Raw genomic sequence first — 25,190 nt, forward strand, 5'->3', positions numbered from 1 at the left:
AATTGGGGCAGAAAGCTCAAGGAGGGTCTCCCCAGAGGTGGAATGTTCCACATCCATGCAAACTTTGCTCCCCTCACGGACCGCAGTGCACATGGAACACGGCTGCACATCTGACAGCCATCTGCCACAAACGAGGCATAAATCCATCCCATCCTGACCTGGGGAGGCCATCTGTGATGTTTGTAGCAAAAATGAAGCTCCTAACTATAAAAAATAGTTTTATTCAAATCAGGAAAAATCCAAGATGGCCACCGCGAGTGCCGATTTTGCAATAAAATGGCCCAAGAAAAGAACAGGAATCCCTAGAAAATGGCGATTTGGGGATCTTAGAGGTGGGGAGGGATAGGGCATGCAGGGAAACCACATAAAAACCCCTTTTTAAAAGGCCCCCAAAATCATTAAAACAGGCTGTTACATTGTGCTGAATGGGAGAAAATGCAGGCAATGCTGGAACAGTGTGTAGGAAGATCTAAAGCGTCAGGATGCTGGAAAGCTGGATTTCAAGTCTTCTGACTGCCCCACCGGCCCGACCACCATGGCCAGTGACCTCCACCACCATCATGCAGCCACCTGGCGGAAGCACGCAGTCCAGTTCTGATCCAGGTTACGCCTCCATGGATCCGCTCAGCCTGCGCTACACCCACTAGCAGCCAAACCTGGGGTGAGCTAGCTCCCAATCCCTGAGCCCCGATCTGTCCTGCAGGCTATCCAGGGGGCTTACTGCAGCACAGACTTCTCCAACAGTCTGCGATCTCCCGCCGCAAGGCTGTTCCGGCAGGTAACCTCCACAGCACGAGGGCACACCGGTGAAGGAAATACCGAAGAAAATACTGAAAACTAGCAAAAGAAACACAAGCAGAAGAGATAAGCTCCTACAGGCTGGCTTGTAGAAAGAAAGACTGGTGGTCCAAGGGGCATGCTCCAGTATATACTAGCAGAGGGAGGAGTTAAGACTTCAATCATCTGAGGCTTCCTATAGTGTCTGGCAGCAAAGGATGTATAAAACCCGCTTGGCCCGGAATAAAGGGAGATTTGTACAAGAATATAGGCATTCATTCTATTTGCATGTGGTTCTCATCCGGGTGTGAATTTTGTTCAGATTTTTATTTTCACTGTTTCTGTGCTGATTTGCTGAAAATGTTTTTGCTTTTCTTTGTTTTATTCTTACTGGTATTTTTTCTTGTTTCCACTTCTAGTGAACTCGCTGATAAGGTATAGGGTGACAATGGGGTATCCTGCTTTGTATGGAGTCCTAGTTTATTATCTTGAGGCTGCAGAGTGCCCTTAAAAGGCAACCATAGGTTCTGGACTGGTCGGTTTGTATTTATGCAACTTTGGCGGTATAATAATTTTTAATAAGTGATAAACAAAAGGTGGATGGTGCAAAATACAGGTAAATCCTGAAGGTAAATTTGTTATACTTTGCCAAAAAACTTGGACTAAGTAGAAGAGTCATACTTAATTAGAACAACAAAGCAAATGGCTCAGTAAAAAGAAAGGCCAAAAGAAGCTATGAGAGGGAGACTGAAAGAAGCTACAAACTGCTATGTGGAGAGTGATGGGGAAAAAGCAAACTTGCTAAACAAATACTCCTGTTCTGTGTTCACAGACAAAAATCCTAGAGAAGCACTGTGATCGGCAGGCAAAGTTACACATGAGAATGGAGTGGATATTGTACATGTTCACAGAAGAAAGTGTTTATTAACAACTTGAAAAATTTAAAGTTGATAAAGCCACGAATATTGGAGAAGCTCAGAGAGGTTCTGGTGGATCCTCTTAAAAGTCTGTTCAATAATTTCTTGGAGAAGGAGATTCCTTGAGATTGGAGAAGAGCGGATGTGGACCCTCTTCACAACAGTGGTCATAGAGATGAAGCAGGAAACTACAGGTCAGTAATCCTCACTTCGGTTACTGGAAAAATAATGGATGTGTTACTGAATGAAAGGATAGTGAACTTCCTAGAAACCAATGGGTTACAAGATCCAAGACACCATGGTTTTACTAAAGATAAATCGTGCCAAATAGCAAAGTTACTTACCATAACAGGTGTGGTTCTTACATGTGGGTGACGTCATCCACGGAGCCCCGGTATGGACAGGTTTAAAAGTGTATCGCCACTTAAAGAACTTAATAAAGTTCTCGAACCGCCCGCACCGCATATGCACGAGTGCCTTCATGCCCAACACAGGTGTGCGGCTCCTCAGTTTGATAAGCTAGTTAAGAAGCCAGCCAGGGGAGGTGTCCCCCGGATAACACATGTTACGGTAAGTAACTTTGCTTTATCCTAGGACAAGCAGGCAGCATATTCTCACATGTGGGACTCCCTAGCTAAGTCAAATGGGATGGAGAGAGTGTTGACCATTAAAATAACTGCTTGGCCGAAGTGACCATCCTGTCTGGAATAAGAATCCAGACAGTAATGTGATGTGAAGGTATGAACTGAGGACCAAGTAGCAGCTTTACAGATCTCATCAATTGGGGTAGAGCAGAGAAAAGCAACAGAAGCTGCCATAGCTCGCACTTTATGGGCTGTGACATGACTCCCCAGTTGCAGCATAACAGAATGAGATACAAGCTGCCAACCAAGTGGAAATAGTGCACTCGGATACAGGATGTTCCAATTTGTTAGGATCAAAAGAGGTAAAAAGTTGAGGAGATATCCGATGCGGCTGAATTCTATGCAAGTAATAAGCCAAGGCACGCTTGCAGTCCAGAGTATGAAAAGCCACTTCTCCAGGATGAGAGTGAGGCTTGGGAAAAAATACTGGAAGCACAATCGATTGATTCAGATGATATTCAGTGACGACTTTAGGAAGGAACTTTGGATAAGTGCGAAGCACAACCTTGCCATGATGGAACACTGTGAACGGTGGGACCGCCACCAGTGCTTGAAGCTCACTGACTCTGGGTGAGCTGGTTTAAGAGGGTTTGACATGGAAAAGTCCTTTCATGAATCTAGACATCAAAGAATGATCAGTGAGAGGTTTCCCTTCAACTGGTCAGTGAAAAGCATTAATAGCACTGAGATGCACACTAATCGAAGTGGACTTAAGACCAGAATTGGATAAGTGTAGAAGGCAATCCAAGACTGAAGAAATGGATGTAGATTCAGCATTCTGCTGATGAAGAGAACGCCAGGTGGAAAATCGTGTCCATTTCTGCTTATAACACTGCTGTGTAGATGGTTTTCTGGAAGCTTCCTTGTATAAGGAAAGACTAAAATGGTTAGGGCTCTTCAGCTTGGAAAAGAGACGGCTGAGGGGAGATATGATTGAAGTCTACAAAATCCTGAGTGGAGTAGAACGGGTACAAGTGGATCAATTTTTCCGTCAAAAATTACAAAGACCAGGGGACACTCGATGAAGTTACAGGGAAATACTTTTAATTATTTATTTGATTTTCATTTAAGTATATAATTGTGCTTAACAGGAAATATAAAGAAATTTCTACAACCACTTAACTATTGGATTTAAAAATTATAAATCGAGCCAAAACTAGCTTAAAAAAAATTATACCTTAATACATAGTCCTCAAATAAAGTAGAAAGAGGAAAGAGACAAGAAAGAAATTCTTCCAGGAAAGAAAACAACTTAACAATATTATTAAAGGAAATTAGAGCGGAATAACTTCGGCTTTAATTACAGACTTGAGTTATTCTATCATTCACTGGGGTGCAAAGGAAATCCCTTTCCCTTCTAAAAAGAAACGCAGCTGATCAGGGTCATAAAATATATACTTATTATTCTTAAACGAAACAAAACACTTACAGGGAAACCTTAACTGAAAAGAGGCACCCAAATAAATCACTTTATCACGATATCGTAAAAATTATTTTCTTCTTAATTGAGTCCATTTTGAAACATCAGGATATACGAATATTCTTTCTCCTAAATAAGTAACTTACTTTAAATTATAATAAAGCCTCAAAATTAAGTCTTTATCCTGATGAAAGACCAAGGAAACTATTAGTGTAGCCCATCCTGATAACTCAATATCTGATGATTCCAAGATCGCTGATATTTCTTGATCTGTAGTTACATTCATTTCTTTTAAAGTTCTCTTCAAGAAGTAAATATTCTGTAAGGGGGGAAGGTTCACTTCAGATATCTACAATGTAGAAATTAGAAAATCATTGAAAATCTCCCTAGGAGTTTTGAATTTAGGCATAGGAAAGTTCAGAAACCTAAGATTTAGATTCCTATTTTGATTTTTCAGATTTTCAGTTTTACGCAGAAGAAAAATTTTATCCACTGCTTGTAGTTTAGTTGAAGACTTTATCTCCATCATGGTTTTCTAAATCTCCCCATCTTCTTTTTATGATCTTGTATATCAATCTCAAGTTGTTTAACTTTAGTTGAAACATTAGCCATAAGAGAAATGAAGCCAGTACATACCAATTGCAGGTTTTCTATGGCTCCCCAAAGTGAGTCCAGGGTAACCACTGCCGGTTTAACGAGGGGCTTGAGCTCAGGTAATAGAGGGAGTTCTTGCTCGGGTGTCCTTTCCACTTCTCGGATCCCTTCACCACCACTCATCTGAAGTGCTCCTCCTTCACTCGATGTTCCTCCCGGGGTTACCGGCAATGGTATCGCCTCCACATTTGGTTGCTCCCAAGGTCCCTCCTCATGAAGGCCAATCGCCACTGCTACTCCCAGGGGTAGAGGAGGGTTAGGTCCCAGCGGGCTCAGCGACCCGTCTCGCTAAGTCGCTCCTGGGGCTCAGCTAAGTCGCTCCTGGGGCTCAGCTGAGAATACGCCCGATGCCGAGGCTAATGGGACTGCATAAGATGTTATAGCAGTCTGTCGCAGAGTTGAAGACGCTGACAAAGAAAGAGGGATACTTCTCTGCCTTCCCCTTCTCTTAGGCATCTCAAAGTATGTGGTAATATCTTTTAAAGGAAAGGGAGCTTAAACACACTTGTCCGCTCAGATCGCCATTTTGTCTCCCGGGAAATACTTTTAAAACCAATTGGAGGAAATTCTTAACTCAGAGAATAGTTAAGCTCTGGAACACGTTACCAGAGGATGTGGTAGCTGGTTTTAAGAAAGGTTTGGACAAGTTCCTGGAGGAAAAGTCCATAGTCTGTTATTGAGAGACACAGGGAAAGCCACTGCTTGCCCTGTTTGGTAGCATGGAATATTGTTACATCTTGGGTTTTGGCCAGGTACTAGAGACCTGGATTGGCCACCGTGAGAATGGGCTACATTGGTCTGACCCAGTAAGGCTATTCTTATGTTCTTAAGTCTGACAGGCTAAGAAAGATGAAGATCAGCTGACGTCAGCCCGAGAGACACCAAGCTGTTGGGTATAAAGATTGAAGATTGAGATGCAGAAGAGATCCGTGACTCTGCGTGAGAAGAGAGGGAAAAATTTGAAGCGGCATTGGTTCCTTGATATTGAGTTGAAATAGAAGGGAGAATCAAGGTTGTCTGGGACACCAAGGATCAATAAGAATCATGGTGGCCGACTCATGTTTGAGCATGAGAAGCATCTCGAGGATGAGAGGAATTGGAGGGAACATAAAGAAACTTTTGTGTCCAGTCCAGTAGAAAAGCATCCACTTCCAGCTGATGAGGAGAGTAGAACTGGGACAACTTGTTGTTGTTGTGAGGGGACACAAATAGGACTACCTGAGGAGTCCCCTACTGAGCAAAGATGTGACGGAGAACTGTAGAAGCTGAAGAATTCATTCACTCATGAAGCTGAAGAATTTGGCTGAGTCTATCTGCCAGAGAATTCTGCTCTCCTTGAATGTAGATTGCTTTTAGAAAGATGTTGTGAGCAATCACCCACTTCCAAATCTTTTGGGCCTCCTGACAATGAAGGAGAGAACCTGTTCTGCCTTGCTTGTTTATATAATATATTGCCACTTGATTGTCTGTGCGAACTAGGAGGACCTGACCAGCTTTGAGAGCGTAGTAAATTGGTCTGAGTTCTAAAAGATTGATGTGATACAGCTGTTCTCAGGCAGAACCTGGCTTTTCTCTAACATATAACATCTCTTCTCCTGTTTACATCCCCTCTATTCATATGCTCTTGTAACTCTTTCTCCTCTCTCTTCCTATATTTTTAAGCTTTGTAAACCGTGTCGAGCTCCACTTCCGTGGAGATGATGCGGTATATAAACTTAAGGCTTAGTTTAGTTTAGTTTAGAACAGTGGCCCTGAGTAAGAAGCCCATCCAGAGGAGCTCCCTGAGCATACGTTGATGAGTCCGTGGTCAGAACTTTCTGATGAGGTGGAGTGAACATAAGAATTGCCACTGCTGGGTCAGACCCGGGGTCCATCGTGCCAAGCAGACCGCTCACGCGGCGGCCCTCTGGTCAAAGACCAGCGCCCTTGCTGAGACTAGCTCTACCTGCGTTCTAACTGAGACTAGCCCTACCTGCGTACGTTCTGGTTCAGCAGGAACTTGTCTAACTTTGTCTTGAATCCCTGGAGGGTGTTTTCCCCTATGACAGACTCCGGCAGAGCGTTCCAGTTTTCCACCACTCTCCGGGTGAAGAAAAATTTCCTTACGTTCGTATAGAATCTATCCCCTTTCAATTTTAGAGAGTGCCCTCTCGTTCTCCTACCTTGGAGAGGGTGAACAACCTGTCCTTGTCTACTAAGTCTATTCCCTCCAGTACCTTGAATGTTTCGATCATGTCCCCTCTCAATCTCCTCTGTTCGAGGGAGAAGAGCCCCAGTTTCTCTAATCTTTCACTGTACAGTGTAGAACAAAACCCTCTGGAAAGATTGGAAGAGTTCATCCACCACTGTAGAAACTGTTGAAATAACAATGTGACTGTAATGTGCTGCGAGAGTCGGTTGAGAGCCTGAGACCACCGAGACACCAGAGACCATTGGGGCATCCTGAGATGAAGCCTCGCAAAGGGAATTAAGTGGACCGTGGAAGCCATGTGACCCAGAAGAACCATCATATGTCTGGCTGAGATGGATTGAAGATGAGAAATCTGATGACAAAGATGAAGCAACATGTCTTGAAATTGTTGAGGAAGAAACACCCTGAGCTGAAGAGTGTCGAGGAGAGCTCCTATAAATAGTAGCTTCTGAGAGGGCTGAAGTTGAGATGTGGGAAAATTAATTTCGAACCCCAACTGTTGAAGAAATAGGATAGTCTGCTGAGTCACTAAGGATCCTTGATAAGCCAGTCATCCAGGTAGGGAAATACTTGGAGACCTCGAGAATGTAAGGCTGCTGCTACTATAACCAGGCACTTGGTAAAGACTCTGGGAGATGATGCAAGGCCGAAAGGGAGGACTTTGTATTGATAATTGTGGTGAGCCACTTGAACAAGGTATCTTCTGGAGGCTGGATGCACTGGAATCTGAATTTAGGCCTCTTTGAGATCCAGAGAGCATAGCCAGTCGTTGTGATCTAATAAGGGATATAAAGTTGCCAGGGACAGCATTCAAAACTTTTCCTTTATTAGAAACTTGTTGAGATTTCTGATATCTAAAATAGGTTGGAGACCTCCCGTCTTCTTTGGAACAAGAAAATACCGGAAGTAAAAACCCCCCCGGTTCATTTGAGTAGATGGAACACTCTATTGCATTGAGAAGAAGACAGTCTAGCTCTTAAAGAAGGGATATCTGCTGGGGATTGAAAGCAGACTCTCTTGGAGGGATGGTGACAAAATGAAGAGAGTACCCCTCCCAAATGATGTTTAGAACCCAGAGGTCGGAGGTTATCAACTCCTAACGGTGATAAAAGAGTTGGAGTCGACCTCTGATTGGTTGAGGCAAAGACTGGGACAGAGGACTACTGACTATGCTCTCTGGAAGCCTATCAAAAAGACTGAGGGTGTTATTTTTGTGTTTTCTGCTGCATTCTAGCAGAAGCAGATGGTTTTGTTGAAAATCGCCTTTGGCAAGAAGAAGAAGGCTTAAAAGATTTTATTAGTGGATGGTTTAGGCTTGGTTTTAACTAAAGCATCCCAATGCTACTTGTGATCAATGAGCTTTTGAGTGGCATTTTCAATACAGTCCCCGAAAAGCTCATCTCCCAAGCAGGGAATATTAGCTAAACTGTCTTAAGGATTGATGTCAATATCTGCAACTATGAGCCAGGCTAAACATCTCATTGCTACTGACATTGACAAGGCTCTGAAGTCAATTCAAAAGCATCATAAGTAGATCTGACCATGTACTTCCGTAGCTGGGTAAGGGTGTGAACGAGTTGTTGAAAATCCTTCAGGTGTTGAGAAGGAATGCATCTGTGAAAAGCAGGAAATTTCTTGAGAAGATGTTTCATATAACTAGAAAAATAGAAATTGTAATTGAGGACTCTGTTCACCAAGATAGAATTCTGGTAGAGGTGACACCCAAATTTGTCCATAGTGCAACCCTCTCATCTTATATAAAGAGTCCAATTTCCTGGGAGCTACAGCGATGGTTAGAGGAGTCTCCCAATTCTTATGAAGAGTTTATTTAAGTATACCATGCAATGGTAATCAAAGAAGCTCCTTAGGAGGCTGATCATAGTTTAAGGGCTTCAAGTTTGATGGACATGTCCTTGCCTAGTTGACGAATAAATCTAGTGAAGGAAAGTCTCTCAGTAGGTGATTTCGCCCTGGAAGGAGACCTGTTTGGAGAATGTTTCAAGGGAGTGTTGTAAGCTTCAGTAGAAGAGTCAGATAAAGGTACATCCGAGTCAGATTTTAAATCAGAATCAAACACTGGTTTGGGTGATAGAGAGCGTCGAGACCGATCCGATGATGATAAAGAATGCTTCGAAGCTCTCTTGCACTTAGAAGCTTGTGTAGGAGAACGATGTTTTCTCTTGGAAGAAAACTTGCCAGAGAGCGTTGAAGAGAAGATGATGATCAATGATGCCTCGATGAACTAGAATGATGCCTCCATGGAGAATGGGATTGGTGAGATGATCGATGGCGAGGCGTGGAACTGTGATGATGATGCACCGGAGAGCCAGTGTCGGTACCACAAGACCTTGTTGCTGTATGCTCAGGCTGGACCAGTACCGAGGGAGTTGATGTCGGGGTCATTTGGCAAAACATGTCCCCGAATTCTACATGAAAGAGTGTATCAAGCTTCTCCCAAAAGGAAAGCACCAGTACCATCGATCAATCAATCATTGTCAGGCTGGATTACTGTAATTCAGTGTATTGGGTCTTTCAAAGGTCAGTCTGCAGAGACTTCAATTAATACAAAACACTGAAGCTAAACTTATCTTTGGTAAGAGTACATTTAATCATATAATCCCTCTGCTCAAGGAATTACATTGGCTTCCAGTGTATCTCAGAATTCAATTTAAGTGCATTGTATTGCATTTAAGATCCTATTTGGCATTTTTACATTACATTACATTAGTGATTTATATTCCGCTTATACCTTGCGGTTCAAAGCGGATTACAGTGGAAGATAGCTGGACATTTCCAGGAGGATGCATTACATTGGACAATTGCTGATATAGGTTACAGAATTGAGGTTCAGATTACATTACATAGAAGATTATCCGGTTATCATACATTATATAGGAAATTACATTACATAGGAAGTTACATTACATAGGAAATTATTTCTGGTTAGGTTACATAGAGAATTATCTGGTTTCCTAATGATGTTAGGTAGATGGTTTAATAGGAGATGTTAGGAATCAGGTTGATTACTTGGGTTACCGGTTACTTTTTTTGCCACTTTGATCCTTTAGACTGGAATGTTCATAGATCTCATCTTGCTAGAAGTTCTCAAAAATTAAAACTTACATTTCCCTCTCTCAGTAGTAAAAATAGAACCTTTAAGAGATTTAGTTATTCTTTTGCTTTTAAATTAACCGAATTCTGGAATACTTTACTGTTTACATTAAGAAGTTTAGGTTCTTTTGCTTTATTCCGGAAAGTTCTGAAAACATTTTTGTTTGCTAAACATTTTTGAAATTAACTATTTCAGTTTACTTTTTCTTGTCAAATTTATGTATTATGTTTTACATTATTGTAAACCGAGTTGAGCTTCTCTTGGTTGATGACTCAGTCTATAAAACTAAGCTTTAGTTTTAGTTTTTTTAGCTTGCCTTGGAGAGGGAGACCGTGACAAGGATGCACCCCTTGATGCAGGTGAGGCATGTCGCAATAGAGGCTTTTGATTGATCGGCAACAGTGATCTGCAATGCCGTTTGGAAAACTGGTGGCTTTTTGCTGGCTTATCAGAAGGAGTGATGTCCTCCGATACTGGTGTCAATGTCGACGCCTTTGATGTCCATGGTGGTACTGAATAACTTCTCTTGCTGAAGTTTGTGGCTCTTGATAGATCATTTTTGAAGAGAAGAACAAAGAGTATAGGAGTTGGCATGGTGTTATGGGCCAAGACACTGCAAACACCAAGTGAAATTGGCCATTGACAGCTGCTACACTTCTTAAAACCAGTTAACGGACGGGACAGACAGGAAAACTGCCTCAGTTAAATTAAACTCAACGGCTGTGAGGCGAAAAAATGTTCCCTCTTTCTCAAAAGAGGGAACATTTATTCCATTTTTTTAAAGAAAAAATGGAATAAAGAAAATAAAGATTAAATAAGAAACAAATGCGGCAGCATGAAGGCAAAAGGCAGAAAAATTTGAACAATGTTCAAAAATACACGTCTTCTTAGCTCTGCGGCAAACTATGAACTGAGGAGCCATGTGCGGGCAATTCGTAAACTTTCTTAAGTTCTTAAAGTGACGATACACTTTTAAACCTATCCGTACTGGGGCTCCATGGATGATGTCATCCACATGTGAGAATATGCTGCCTGCTTGTCCTAGGATAAAAATCTGATTGGAATTTTTGACCGGGCAACCAGAGAACTGGATCAAAGACTTGCGCTAGATGTAATTTAGTTAGATTTCAGCAAAGCCTTTGATACGGTTCCTTACAGGATGCTCTTGAATAAACCCGACAGGCTGAATTTAGGACCCAATGTGATGAACTGGATTAGAAACTGGTTGACGAACAGATGCCAGAGGGTAGTGGTTAATAGAATTTCGCTCTGAGGAAGGAATGGTGAGTAGTGGAATGGCACAAGGATTGGTGTTGGTGTTGATTCTATTCAATATATTTGTGAGCGACATTACTAAAGAGTTAGAAGGTAAGGTTTGCCTTTTTGTGGATGATACCAAGATTTGTAAGAGTGGAAAATATGAAAAAGGACCTACATAAGTTAGAAGAATGGTCTAATGTTTGGCCACTAAAACTCAATAAAAAGAAATGCAGTGGGGATGACTCAAATATAGACCCCCATTTTTAGGCATTTTTTTGGGCCCCAAAATCCTGGTTTATATTCGAGTATATATGGTAAATAAAACAAACTCTTTTAATACATTTTGAATCATATTTTTAGATAGCAGAATGTGAAAAATGTACAATGATATGAAAGTTTTAGCAAGGCATTGTGGGATCATTTCAGAAGTATCCAGATACTTTACTGATCTTTTCATCTTGGATAGCAACCTGCTGATTCTACACTACTACACAGTTTAAATGTGGCATTCATTCATGTTATATTCACACTTTGGATGTCTCAGCACATTGTTTACTCTCCTTAGGTAATTTTCTTGCTGTTGATCTGAGCAGGAGAGAGCAGGAGAAAAGCAGCTACAGAGAGAGGCAGAGGGAGAGAGAAGCCAAAAGGGGGAAAAAAAAGCAGATAAAACAGCAGGAGAGAGAAGCAGAAGCAGGAGACCAAGAGGGGAATCGGTGAGAGTTAGCTCCACCCACCCCCCGACGTCCACCACCGAAGCTCCACCTTAAAAGGGGAGGGGCCAACGGAGCAGAGTTGATCTTAGCAGGAGAAAAGCAGCTACAAAGAGAGGCAGAGGCAGAGAGAACAAAAGGGGGAAAAAAGCAGATAAAAGAGCAGGCGCAACCACAGCAGACCCAGAAGGCATCCGCAGCAGACCGGCAAGCAGACAGCAATGGAAGCAGCAGACGGAAGCAAGATGTTGAGCTACACAGTTTTCTGCATCGTCTGCCATATGTATGATTACCTCCCCTCTGGGAGGCGGTCTTACGTATGCGCCCAAAGCGGAGAACTGGAGAGCCTGAAGAGACAAGTCAGACTCCTGGAGGGCAGAATATTGGAACTGGAGGCACTTCAAGCAGGGGAGGAGGGAGATAGAGATGCAGAGAACGTCCAGACAGAGGAAGCAGAGAACAAGACAGAAGACACCATCGAGGAAGAAGTCCGAGAGCTGGAGAAGTTCATAGAGGAGGCATACAGGGAGGTCTTGGAAAATCACCAGCAACAGTGGAACTGCCGAAAGACACCTACAGAGAGTGTGGACCACCCGACAGACAACCACCAGGAAGAAATGGGTGATACAGTAGCGAGAACGAAGGATATGGACCTGCGGCAGGAGAGATGGACATACACTAGGGACACGGACCTGAGGCTGGAGAATCAGGAGAAGATAGAGAGGACAGCAATCGTCGTGGGCGACTCTATCATCAGACAAGCTGACAGCCACATAGCGGGAGGAAGACTTGATCGGTTGGTGACCTGCCTACCGGGAGCCAAGGTAGAAGACATAGTGAGCCACATCGACAGGATCCTCAACAGTGTGGAAGAAGAAGATACGGCGGTGGTGATCCATGTGGGGACGAACAACGTGAGCAATAGGAACTGCAACAGAGAAGTACTGAAGGACCAGTTCCGGATGCTAGGAAGGAAGCTGAAGACCAGAACGCAGAGGATAGCATTCTCGGAGATCCTGCCGGTAACCAGGGCAGATGAGAAGAGGCAGATGGAGCTGCAAGCAGTCAACGCGTGGATGCGGCGCTGGTGTGAGGAAGAAGAATTCCACTTCGTGCGCAATTGGACAACGTTCTGTGGGAAGAGCAAGCTCTACAGGAAGGATGGACTCCACCTCAGCAGAGACGGAACGAGGCTACTTGCAAGCAACATCAAGAGAGAAATGGACAAGTTTTTAAACTAGGAAGAAGGGGAAAGCCGACAGTCGACAGAGAGAGAGAGTTCGGGAACCGGTATACCCAGAGGATACCGTGCAAGAAGATAGAGGGAAAGACTCACCGGATTACAGGCAAGAGAGATCGATAAGGACACAAGAGGGGAGGAAATGCAAGAAAGGAAAAAGCTGCAAACTCGAGTGTATGTACACAAACGCAAGGAGCCTTACAAATAAGATGGGTGAATTAGAAGCCATAGCACAAAAAGATAACATTGACATCATAGGCATCACGGAAAAGAAGGACTCTTTCAAAAAATGGAAATGCACAAAGACAACCGAAGCCTGGAACAAACATAAAGATGAACAGAAGAAATGTCACAAGGCGGTGAGGGATGCAAAACAGGACTATGAGGAAAAAATAGCCCGGGAGGCCAAAAACTTCAAGCCCTTCTTTAGATACGTGAAGGGGAAAAAACCTGCAAAAGAGGCAGTGGGACCCCTGGACGACAAGGGAAGAAAAGGGTACATCAAGGAAGATAAACAGATCGCAGACAAACTAAATTCCTTCTTTGCGTCCGTCTTTACGAAGGAGGACACCTCAACAATACCTGAAGCGGAGAAACTGTTTACAGGAGAAATAGAGGACAGCCTCACCACAGTTGAAGTGAACTTAGATCAGATATACTACCAGATCGACAAACTTAAAAGTGACAAATCCCCTGGACCGGATGAAATTCACCCAAGAGTCTTGAAGGAATTGAAGGTTGAAATCGGAGAGTTATTGCAAAAACTTGCAAACCTGTCAATCAGAACTGGTCAGATACCAGACGACTGGAAGAAAGCGAACGTCACGCCAATTTTCAAAAAAGGATCGAGAGGAGAACCGGGCAATTATAGACCTGTGAGTCTTACGTCTGTCCCAGGCAAGATGATTGAATCACTGATCAAGGATAGCATAGTTCAGCACTTGGACACACACGACTTGATGAAACCCAGTCAACATGGATTCAGGAAAGGGAAATCGTGTTTGACGAATTTACTCCAATTCTTTGAGACCGTGAACGAGCAAATTGATAGTGGAAAGCAGGTGGACATAATATACTTGGACTTCCAGAAAGCGTTTGACAAAGTTCCACACGAAAGACTTCTCAGGAAACTACAAAGCCATGGCATAGAGGGAGATATACAAAGATGGATAGGCAAATGGCTGGATAACAGGAAGCAGAGAGTGGGCATTAATGGGAAGTTCTCCGACTGGGAGATAGTGACTAGTGGTGTACCCCAGGGCTCAGTACTTGGACCGATCCTTTTTAATATTTATATCAATGACTTGGAAAACGGAACATCCAGTGAGATCATCAAGTTTGCAGATGACACAAAACTCTGCCGGGCAATCAGATCGCAGGAGGATAGTGAGGAACTCCAGAGCGATTTGTGTCGGTTAGAAAAATGGGCGGAGAAATGGCAGATGAAGTTCAACGTGGAGAAATGCAAGGTAATGCATTTAGGCAGTAAGAATAAGGAATACGAGTACAGAATGTCAGGTGCAAGTCTGGGAAAAAGTGTACAAGAAAGGGATCTGGGTGTACTGATAGATAGGACCCTGAAGCCGTCAGCACAATGCGCGGCAGCGGCAAAGAAGGCAAATAGAATGTTGGGCATGATAAAGAAAGGAATCTCGAGTAGATCGGAGAAAGTTATAATGCCGCTTTATAGGGCAATGGTCAGACCCCACTTGGAATACTGCGTCCAACATTGGTCTCCCTACCTAAAGAAGGATATAAAACTGCTGGAGAGGGTGCAGAGACGAGCAACCAAACTAGTGAAGGGTATGGAGAAACTGGTATATGAGGATCGACTTAAAACACTGGGATTGTTCTCCCTTGAGAAAAGGAGACTGCGTGGGGATATGATCGAGACCTTCAAAATACTGAAAGGAATCGACAAAATAGTGCAGAGAAGATTATTTACATTGTCCAATTTGACACGGACAAGAGGACATGAAATGAAGCTAAGGGGGGACAAGTTCAGGACTAATGTCAGAAAGTTCTGCTTCACACAGAGAGTGGTTGGCATCTGGAATACTCTCCCAGGGGAGATTATTGCAGAATCGACAGTCCTAGGCTTCAAAAGCAAACTAGATGCATATCTCCTTGAGAGAGGCATATAAAGTATGGTTGGCTATAAAATAAACCAGGTGTATACCTGGCAGGGCCTCCGCGTGTGCGGATCGCCGGACTTGATGGACCGAAGGTCTGATCCGGAGATGGCGCTTCTTATGTTCTTATGTTCTTACGGAAACATGGTGGACTGAGGAAAACGTCTGGGAAACTGTGCTACCGGAATACAAACTATACCGCAGATACAGAGTAGCTCAAAAAGGTGGGGGCATTGCCATATACGTCAAAGAGGAAATTGAATCTACTGCAGAGAACACGCCACAACTGACGGATAAGTTAGAGTCTCTATGGGTCAAAATTCCAGGAACAAATGGCCTGGAAACGAAGATCAGCATCTACTACCGACCCCCAGGGCAGTCCAAAGAAATTGATGGAGAAATGCCAGATGAGATTAAACGCAACTGCAAGGGAGGCAACACAGTTATCATGGGTGACTTCAACTATTCGGGAATAGACTGGAACCTAGGCACCTCCGGCTGCATTAGAGAGACCAAGTTCTTGGATGCTGTAGGCGATTGCTTCATGGATCAACTTGTCAAGGAAAATACTAGAGGAAATGCAATTCTGAACTTAATTCTAAATAGCCTGCGAGGACCAGCACTAGATGTAGAAGTAGAAGGGACGCTGGGAAGCAGCGATCACAATATGATCCGCTTTGATCTGGACGCAGGGGAGAAACATCGGTCCAAAACGACAGCCACAGCACTGAACTTCCGAAAAGGGAATTACGAAGGGATGAGACTCATGGTAGGGAAGAAGATTAAGAAGAGGATAAGCACTGTAAAACGCTAGAGCAAGCTTGGTCCCTTTTTAAGGACACAGTCACCGAGGCGCAAAATATATATATACCGCGTATCAACAAGGGATCCAAGAAGAAAAAGAACAAAGAACCGGCGTGGCTCACTGTAGAGGTGAAGGAAGCGATCAGAGACAAGAAAACTTCATTTAAGGAATGGATAAGGTCAAAAACGGATGAAAACTGGAACAAGCACAAACAACATCAACGCAGGTGCCATAAGGTGGTAAAAGGGGCCAAGAGAGACTACAAGGAAAAAATAGCCAAGGAGGCGAAGAACTTCAAGCCGTTCTTTCGATATATTAAGGGGAAACGACCCGCAAAGGAAGTGGTGGGACCAATGGATGACCATGGAATAAAGGGAGCACTAAAGGAGGACAAAGCAATCGCTGACAAACTGAACACATTTTTTTGTATCTGTATTTACAGAAGAAGATGTACACAGCATACCGGAACCCATCAGGCTATATGCTGGAAACGAAGACGGAAAGCTGACAGGATTGACGGTCAGTCTAGAGGAGGTATGTAAGCAGATTGATAGGCTTAAGAGCGATAAATCCCCGGGACCGGATGGCATCCATCCGAGGGTCATCAAGGAACTGAAAGGGACCATAGCTGAACTGCTTCAACTAATAGCCAATCTGTCGATCAAATCGGGAAAGATTCCGGAAGACTGGAAGGTGGCAAATGCTACACCGATCTTCAAGAAAGGTTCGAGGGGAGATCCGGGGAACTACAGACCGGTGAGTCTGACCTTGGTACCGGGAAAGATGGTAGAGTCACTGATAAAGGACAACATCATTGATCACCTTGACGGACACGGGCTGATGAGGACCAGTCAGCACGGTTTTAGCAAAGGCAGATCGTGTTTGACGAACTTGCTGCACTTCTTTGAGGGAGTAAACAGACAGATAGACAAGGGCGATCCAGTCGACATTGTATATCTGGATTTTCAGAAGGTGTTCGACAAGGTTCCGCATGAATGACTACTTCGGAAAATTGCAAGCCATGGAATTGAGGGTGAAATACTCATTTGGATTAAAAACTGTCTGGAGCATAGGAAACAGAGAGTGGGGGTAAATGGACAATACTCGGACTGGAAGAGCGTCACCAGTGGGGTGCCGCAGGGCTCGGTGCTTGGACCTGTGCTCTTTAACATCTTTATAAATGATCTGAACATAGGTACGACGAGCGAGGTGATTAAATTTGCGGAAGATCTGCAACGTGACATAATCAAGCTCGAGGAATGGGCATCGACATGGCAGATGAGGTTCAACGTGGATAAGTGTAAAGTGATGCATGTCGGTAACAAAAATTTCATGCACGAATACAGGATGTCCGGGGAGGTACTTAGAGAGATCTCCCAGGAAAGGGACTTGGGAGTTCTGATCGACAAGTCGATGAAGCCGTCCACACAATGTGCGGCGGCAGCAAAAAGGGCAAACAGAATGCTAGGAATGATAAAGAAGAGGATCATGAACAGATCAGAGAAGGTTATCATGCCGCTGAACCGGGCCATGGTACGCCCTCACCTGGAGTACTGCGTCCAGCACTGGTCGCCGTATATGAAGAAGGACATGGTACTACTCGAAAGGGTCCAGAGAAGAGCGACTAAGATGGTTAGGGGGCCGGAGGAACTGCCGTACAGCGAAAGATTAGAGAAACTGGGCCTCTTCTCTCTCGAACAGAGGAGATTGAGAGGGGACATGATCGAAACATTCAAGGTACTGAAGGGAATAGACTTAGCAGATAAAGAGAAATTTTTCACCCTCTCCAAGGAACGAGGGCACTCTGAAGTTGAAAGGGGATAGATTCCGTACAAACGTAAGGAAGTTCTTCTTCACCCAGAGAGTGGTAGAGAGCTGGAATGCTCTTCCAGAGGCTGTTATAGGGGAAAACACCCTTCAAGGATTCAAGACAAAATTAGACAAGTTTCTGCTGAACAAGAACATGCGCTGGTAGGGCTAGTCTCAGTTAGGGTGCTGATCTTAGACCAGAGGGCCACCATGTGAGCGGACTGCTGGGCATGATGGACCACTGGTCTGACTCAGCAGTGGCAATTCTTATGTTTTTATGTTTCATACCTTGGGTATATATGGGTGATATCAGCAAGGGCTTTTCAGTCACAATCACAGCACTGCAGTACCTATGTAAATTATAGGGGGATACCCAAGTAAATTTCAGACACTTACCGTATATACTCAAATATAACCCGACCCGAATATAAGCCAATGTAGACCCTGCCCAGAAAGAGGAAAAAGGGCTGACTTGAATATAAGCCGGGGAGGGTTAATATTCAAGTACCCTTCCAGGCTCACTCACTCCCTCCCCTGCCAGGCTTTGCACACTGTCCCCGTCCCTCCCTCCCTGCCCTGTACCTCTACCTTCCTCCAGATGCCTCACAGGCCTCCACTAGGCCTATTGTAAGACCTATTGGTTCAGTGGTGGGCTGGGATAAGAGGGATCCCTCCTGCCTCCTGTCCCTGCTGACTCTAAAAACAGTTACTTCCTTCCCGCCTTCCCCGAGTACCTTTTGAATTCCCTGGTGGTCCAGTGGTGAACCAAGCAGGAGCGATCCTCCTGTGTAGCAGTCATTCAACTAGTGGCTCTTTGCTAAGCAGGAGCGCAGGAAGATTGCTCCTGCTCAGTTCACCACTGGAATACCTGGGAATTGAAAGGTATGTGAGGGAGGCGGGAGGAAGGTAAAAATCATCACAGGGAAGGATCCCTTCTGTCCTGGCCCATCACGAGACTGCCAGGGAATTCAAAAGTATGCAGGAAAAGCAGGAGGGAAGTAACAATTTTTAGAGTCGGAGGGGACAGGAGGCAGGAAGGATCCCTTCTGTCCTGGCCCACGGGTCTTACAGCAGGCCTGGCGGAGGTCTTCATCAGGTCCGGGAGAGAGGCAGGCGGATGCTGACCCAAATATAAGCAGAGACCCCCATTTTTGGGCCATTTTTTTTGGCCCGAAAATTTTGGCTTATATTTGAGTATATATCGTACTTCTCCTTGGTAATAAAATAAGAACATAAGAATTTGCCTCCGCTGGGTCAGACCAGAGGTCCATCGTGCCCAGCAGTCCGCACCCGCAGCGGCCCATCAGGTCGATGACCTGTCTATACTCTTTCCATACTCTTATCTACCCTATCTGTATCCCTCAATCCCCCTATCCTTCAGGAATCCATCCAATCCCTCTTTGAATCCCCGTAGCGTACTCTGTCCGACCACGTCCTCCGGGAGCACATTCCATGTGTCCACAACCCTCTGTATGAAGAAGAACCTCCTGGCATTGGTTCTAAACCTGTCCCCTTCCAGTTTCTCCGAGTGCCCTCTTGTGCCTGTGGTTCTCCGTAGCTTGAAGAATCTGTCCTTGTCTACCTTCTCCATGCCCTTCATGATCTTGAAAGTTTCTATCATGTCTCCCCTAAGCCTCCTCTTTTCCAGGGAGAAGAGCCCCAGCTTGTCCAGCCTGTCAGCGTATGAACAGTCCTCCATACCATTTATCATTTTCGTAGCTCTTCTCTGGACCTTCTCAAGTATCGCCATGTCTTTCTTGAGGTACGGCGACCAATATTGGAAGCAATACTCTAGATGCGGGCGCACCATTGCACGATACAGTGGCATGATGACTTCCTTCGTCCTGGTTGTAATTCCCTTCTTAATGATGCCCAGCATTCTGTTAGCTTTCTTCAAGGCCGCTACACATTGCGCTGATGATTTCATGGTTGTATCCACCAGCACACCCGAGTCTTTTTCAAGATTACTCCCCCACAGCAATGTTCCCCCCATTTTGTATATATTTAAATATGTATATATACATTTAAATATATACATATAAAGATGTATATATTTAAAAATACACAGTAGCAAGTTTAAACAAAAAAATTAACTCTCTCATCCCCTTCCTTGCAGAAAGCAATCTGAAAATACAGAGGTGATCATAAGAACAGGCCAGAGTAATAAGATACCATTTACTTACAGTTCTTTTTCCAGCTGCTGCTGAATCAGTTTGGCTGATTTTGCCATTGTGATATCTACAAAAGTAAAAGAAAATAAGGGAAAGATAATAATACTTATATGCTATGGGGTTCATAATAAAACAAAACAAAACGTCTAAAAAATGTCCTAAATGGCTACTTGGACGATCAAAAAGCCTGATCGTCCAAGTACCCATAACCAAAGCTGGTTTTTAGACGTATCTATAAACAGCTTAGGCCTTTCCCCTGCCTCTAAACGCACAGAGAGAAATGACGTGTGTTTAAAGGAGGGGAAAGGGCGGGCAGTGGGCAGGAGGTGGGCCGACTTACATCTAGGCGTACAACATGTATAACCAAAATATTGACAGGTTGCCTAGTTGGCACTTAGACCTTTTTGACTTAGATGAAGTCAAACTTGGTTCACGGACTCACATGGGTGGGATATGGCTATACCGGGCTACAATCTACTTCGTCAGGACAGAGAGGGCAGGTTAGGAGGGGGGGGTAGCTCTATACATTAAAGAGGACATCAAAACCACCAGGATCACAGATGTCAAGTACACCGGGGAGTCCCTCTGGGTAAACCTGGCAAGAGGCACAGAAAAATGCCTGTATCTAGGTGTGGTATACAGAACCCCAAGACAACTGGAAGACATGGACGCAGAATTAATTGAAGACATAGAGAATATCACTCTACGAGGAGAAGCTGTACTGCTAGGGGACTTCAATAAGCCTGATGCAGACTGGAACTCATTTTCAGTGACAACCAGCGGTAGGCAGGAGGCTCTTAACCTCCATAAAGGGAGCACGTCTCAAACAAATGGTAACGGAGCCTCTAGGGCCCAGGCGATCCTCGACCTGGTGCTCACCAACGGGGAAAGCGTCTCAGAGGTCTCAGTAGGAGATACGCTAGCCTCCAGCGACCACAACATAGTATGGTTCAACCTTAGGAAAGGCTTCCCTAGATCAAACACGAAAACAAAGGTACTCAATTTCCGGGGCACAGACTTCGCACGCATGGGAGATTTCGTCCATCGGACGCTGCAGGACCAAGCGGAGACCGATGATGTAGAAGCTAAGTGGTTAACACTGAAATCAACCATACATGAAGCAACTAGCTGCTTCATAAAATCAGTAAATAAACAACAAAGAAACAATAAACCCCAATGGTTCACCGTGGAGATCTCGCACCTCATTAAGGAGAAGAAAAAAGCATTTCTCTCCTACAAGCGCACGGAGTAAAGAGAGGCAAAGGTAGAATATAGGACCAGGTCTACAGCGGTCAAAATGGCAATTAGGGAGGCAAAACTTCGAGTGGAAGAAATTCTGGCAAAAAACATTAAAAAGGGGGACAAATCCTTCTTCAGGTATATTAGTGACAGAAAAAGGAACACAGGCGGGATAGTACGCCTTAGAAGACCCCGGACGGAAGTTACGTAGAAGCAGATTCCGATAAAGCCGAACTACTGAATGAATACTTCTGCTCAGTCTTCACCTGTGAGGCACTGGGACACGGTCCGCAGTTGAAGGCAACACAAAGCACAGAAGACTCATTTCAGAATTTTGAGTTCACACCAGGTGAAGTTTACAGTGAACTGGCAAGACTCAAGGTGAACAAAGCCATGGGACCAGACAATTTGCACCCAAGAGTGCTCAGAGAATTGAGCGATGTCCTGGCGAAACCATTGGCTGAGCTATTCAATCTCTCCCTAAGTAAGGGGAAAGTTCCCCTGGACTGGAAATTAGCTAATGTTGTTCCTCTGCATAAAAAGGGTTGCAGGGCAGAGGCTGCGAATTATAGACCGGTGAGTCTCACATCAGTAGTGTGTAAACTCATGGAAACACTAATTAAAAGCAAATTGGACACGATCTTGAATGAAGGGAATCTTCGGGATCCCAGTCAGCATGGATTCACCAAGGGTAGGTCCTGCCAATCCAATCTCATCAGCTTCTTTGACTGGGTAACAAGAAAGTTGGACTTGGGAGAGTCTTTGGACATCGTGTACCTGGACTTCAGTAAAGCTTTTGACAGTGTTCCACACCGCAGGCTGCTAAGCAAGATGGAATCGATGGGGTTAGGAGAGACACTAACTGCATGGGTCAATGATTGGCTGAGTGGCAGACTTCAGAGGGTGGTGGTTAATGGTACCCTCTCTAAAACATCGGAGGTGACCAGTGGAGTGCCGCAGGGCTCAGTCCTGGGTCCACTCCTTTTCAACATATTCATAGGGGATCTGACTCAAGGGCTTCAAGATAAAATAACACTATTCGCCGATGACGTCAAATTATGTAATATAGTAAGTGAATGCAGTTTACAGAATTATATGGCGCAGGACCTGCTTACATTGGACAGTTGGTCCTCAACCTGGCAGCTAGGCTTCAATGCTAAGAAATGTAAGGTCATGCACCTCGGAAGCGGAAATCCATGCAGGACGTACTTCTTGAACGGAGAAACTTTAACTAGGACTTCAGCAGAACGAGATTTAGGAGTAATCATCAGTGCGGACATGAAAACTGCCAATCAAGTGGAGAAGGCTTCATCTAAGGCAAGGCAGATATTGGGTTGTATCAATAGAAGTTTTGTCAGCCGAAAGCTTGAAGTCATAATGCCGTTGTACAGGGCCATGGTGAGACCTCATCTGGAGTACTGTGTGCAATTCTGGAGGCCACATTACAGTAAAGATGTGCGCAGAATTGAATCGGTTCAGCGGACGGCCACCAGGATGATCTTGGGGCACAAGGGTCTCTCGTACGAAGAGAGACTGAACAAATTGCAGCTCTACACTCTCGAGGAACGTAGGGAGAGGGGAGACATGATCGAAACATTTAAGTACCTCACGGGACGTGTCGAAGTGGAAGATGGTATTTTCTTTCTCAAGGGACCCTCGGCCACAAGAGGGCACCCGCTCAAACTCAGGTGCGGAAAATTTCATGGCAACACCAGAAAGTATTTCTTCACAGAGAGAGTGGTTGATCATTGGAACAAGCTTCCAGTGCAGGTGATCGAGGCAGACAGCGTGCCAGACTTTAAGAATAAATGGGATACCAATGTGGGATCCCTACGAGGGTCAAGATAAGAAAATTGGGTCATTAGGGCATAGACATGGGGTGGGTAAGCAGAGTGGGCAGACTTAATGGGCTGTAGCCCTTTTCTACCGTCATCTTCTATATTTCTATGTTTTTATGTCTAAGTGCCGAAAAAGTGGCTGCTGAGCTAATGGCCGCTGGCGCGATCAGTTCAGCGGCTCGGCAACCTACTCACCGCAACCATCATGGCAAGAGAGATGCCTCATCTCCCCTACCGCGATGCGATCACCCCTCTACCCGAACTGCCGCGACCCGCGGCAGGAGAGATGCCCAATCTCTCCTACTGCGGGTTGTGGCAGTACGGGTACAGGAGTGATCGCATCGCAGCAGGGGAGATGGCAAATCTCTCCTGCCACGATACATCACAAACCCCCGATGATATTGGGGCAAGAGGGAGCCCAAGCCCTCCTGCCCTGTCAAACTGCGAACCCCCCGACAATATCGGGGCAAGAGGGAGCTCAAGCCCTCCTGCCCCGGCTATCGTGCCCCCCCTGCCGAGTACGAGCAGGCCAGGAGGAAGCCCAAGCCCTCCTGGCTCCGGTGACCCCCCCTCCGACACGGCGACCCCCCCCTCCAACATGCAGGGGCCAGGAGGGAGCCCAAGACCTCCTGACCCCAGCGACCCCCCTCCGACACAAAGGGGCCAGGAGGGAGCCCAAGCCCTCCTGGCCCCGGCGACCCCCCCCCGACTAGATTGGGCCAGGAGGGAGCCCAAGCCCTCCTGGCCCCGGCGACCCCCTACCCCCACCCCCTACTACAATACAGGCAGGAGGGATCCCAGGCCCTCCTGCCCTCGACACAATCCCTTCCCAACGACCGCCCCTCTAGAACCCCCGATCGCCCCCCCCCCCGCCGACCCGTGACCCCCCTGGCCGACCCCACAACCCCCCCACCCTTCCCCGTACCTGTTATGTTGGCCAGATGGACGGGTGCCAAGCCCGCCCGTCCGGCAGGCCAGCCGGGTCCAGAATGGGGCCGGATTAGCCAGGCGGCAGAAATCCCGCCCACAGGTGAGGCCTGAGGCGCCTGGCCAATCAGAATAGGCCCTGAGGTTCTGGGTGGGGCGGTCGTTGGGGGGAGGGGGTTGTGTCGAGGGCAGGAGGGCCTGGGATCCCTCCTGCCTGTATTGTAGTTGGGAGTGGGGGGTAGGGGGTCGCCAGGGCCAGGAGGGCTTGGGCTCCCTCCTGGCCCAATCCAGTCGGCGGGGCCAGGAGGGCTTTGGCTCCCTCCTGGACTGCTCGTACTTGGCACGGGGGGCACGATCGCCGAGGCAAGAGGGCTTGAGCTCCCTCTTGTCCCGATATCGTCGGTGGTGCCGTGGCTACCGCAGGGCAGGAGGGCTTGGGCTCCCTCTTGCCCCGATGTTGTCGGGGGGGGAGTCGCGGTTCGACATGGCAGGAGGGCTTGGGCACCCTCCTGCCTGGATTGTTGTGGGGGGGATTCTGTAACCGGTGTTGTTTTTGACAGACACCGGTTACAGAATCCAGCTTTTAGGCGAAGGACTGGCTCCTCCTTCACCTAAAAGCCCTTCTGTTGGACGTTTGGGGCTTAGGCATTTTTTTGGTTCATTATGGCCAAAAAGTGTAGACGTCATGGGGGTATTCTTGTAGACGTAGTGGTGATCTGGGTATTTAGTAGAGGCAGGCCATAATCAAAACAAGGACGTTTGTTTTGGTTATGGACACTTTCCCTGCTTCTGCTTTGAACTTTTAAGGACTTAGGCCAAAAGGGGACTTAGACGTTTTTTTTTTATTATGCCCCTCCACGTTTACAATTGTCCATATGCCATCTTAAATGGAATTTATCCAACGAGAATGTATACAAATGTCTATAAATCTATATGGATATAGTGAAGTTACTCACCTATAGGAAGTATTCTCCAAGGATAGCAGAAGTATTCACATGTGGTTGACATCCATGTCAGAGTCTTGGTATGAACACTACCAAGTGGTCTATAACTTCTAGAAACCTTTGGCATGCTCCCACCTTTAACACACGAGTGCCTCCATGCCTGCCCAACTTGCCCGGGACTTGAAGTTGGATAATAAAAAAATAAACAAAAACCAAAGAATTCTACTCTTAGGGGAAGTGGTAGGGTATATGAGAATTACTTGTCCTAGAAGAATACAGTACACTCATGTGGAAACCACTAGCTATCAGGCTCATCAAAAACAAACAATAGTCAAGAGGAGCATGCAACGGCAAGGCCAACCAGAATCAACAACACTAACGATCAAAACAATGGGCA

General features: G+C 45.5%; 1 protein-coding gene across 2 annotated transcripts in view; it reads right to left on the reverse strand.

Moving 5' to 3' along the window:
* SRPRB (SRP receptor subunit beta) overlaps positions 1–25,190 on the reverse strand; it is a 371,725-nt gene that overhangs the window by 44,821 nt on the left and 301,714 nt on the right. For both annotated transcript variants that reach the window (XM_033959324.1, XM_033959325.1), the window contains one exon: positions 19,858–19,912. In XM_033959324.1, the coding sequence (XP_033815215.1) occupies positions 19,858–19,912 (55 nt within the window). The remainder of the gene's footprint in view (positions 1–19,857; positions 19,913–25,190) is intronic.

The sequence above is a fragment of the Geotrypetes seraphini genome, chromosome 9 (genome assembly GCF_902459505.1).
Source record: "Geotrypetes seraphini chromosome 9, aGeoSer1.1, whole genome shotgun sequence".
In the NCBI taxonomy this organism is placed as follows: domain Eukaryota; kingdom Metazoa; phylum Chordata; class Amphibia; order Gymnophiona; family Dermophiidae; genus Geotrypetes; species Geotrypetes seraphini.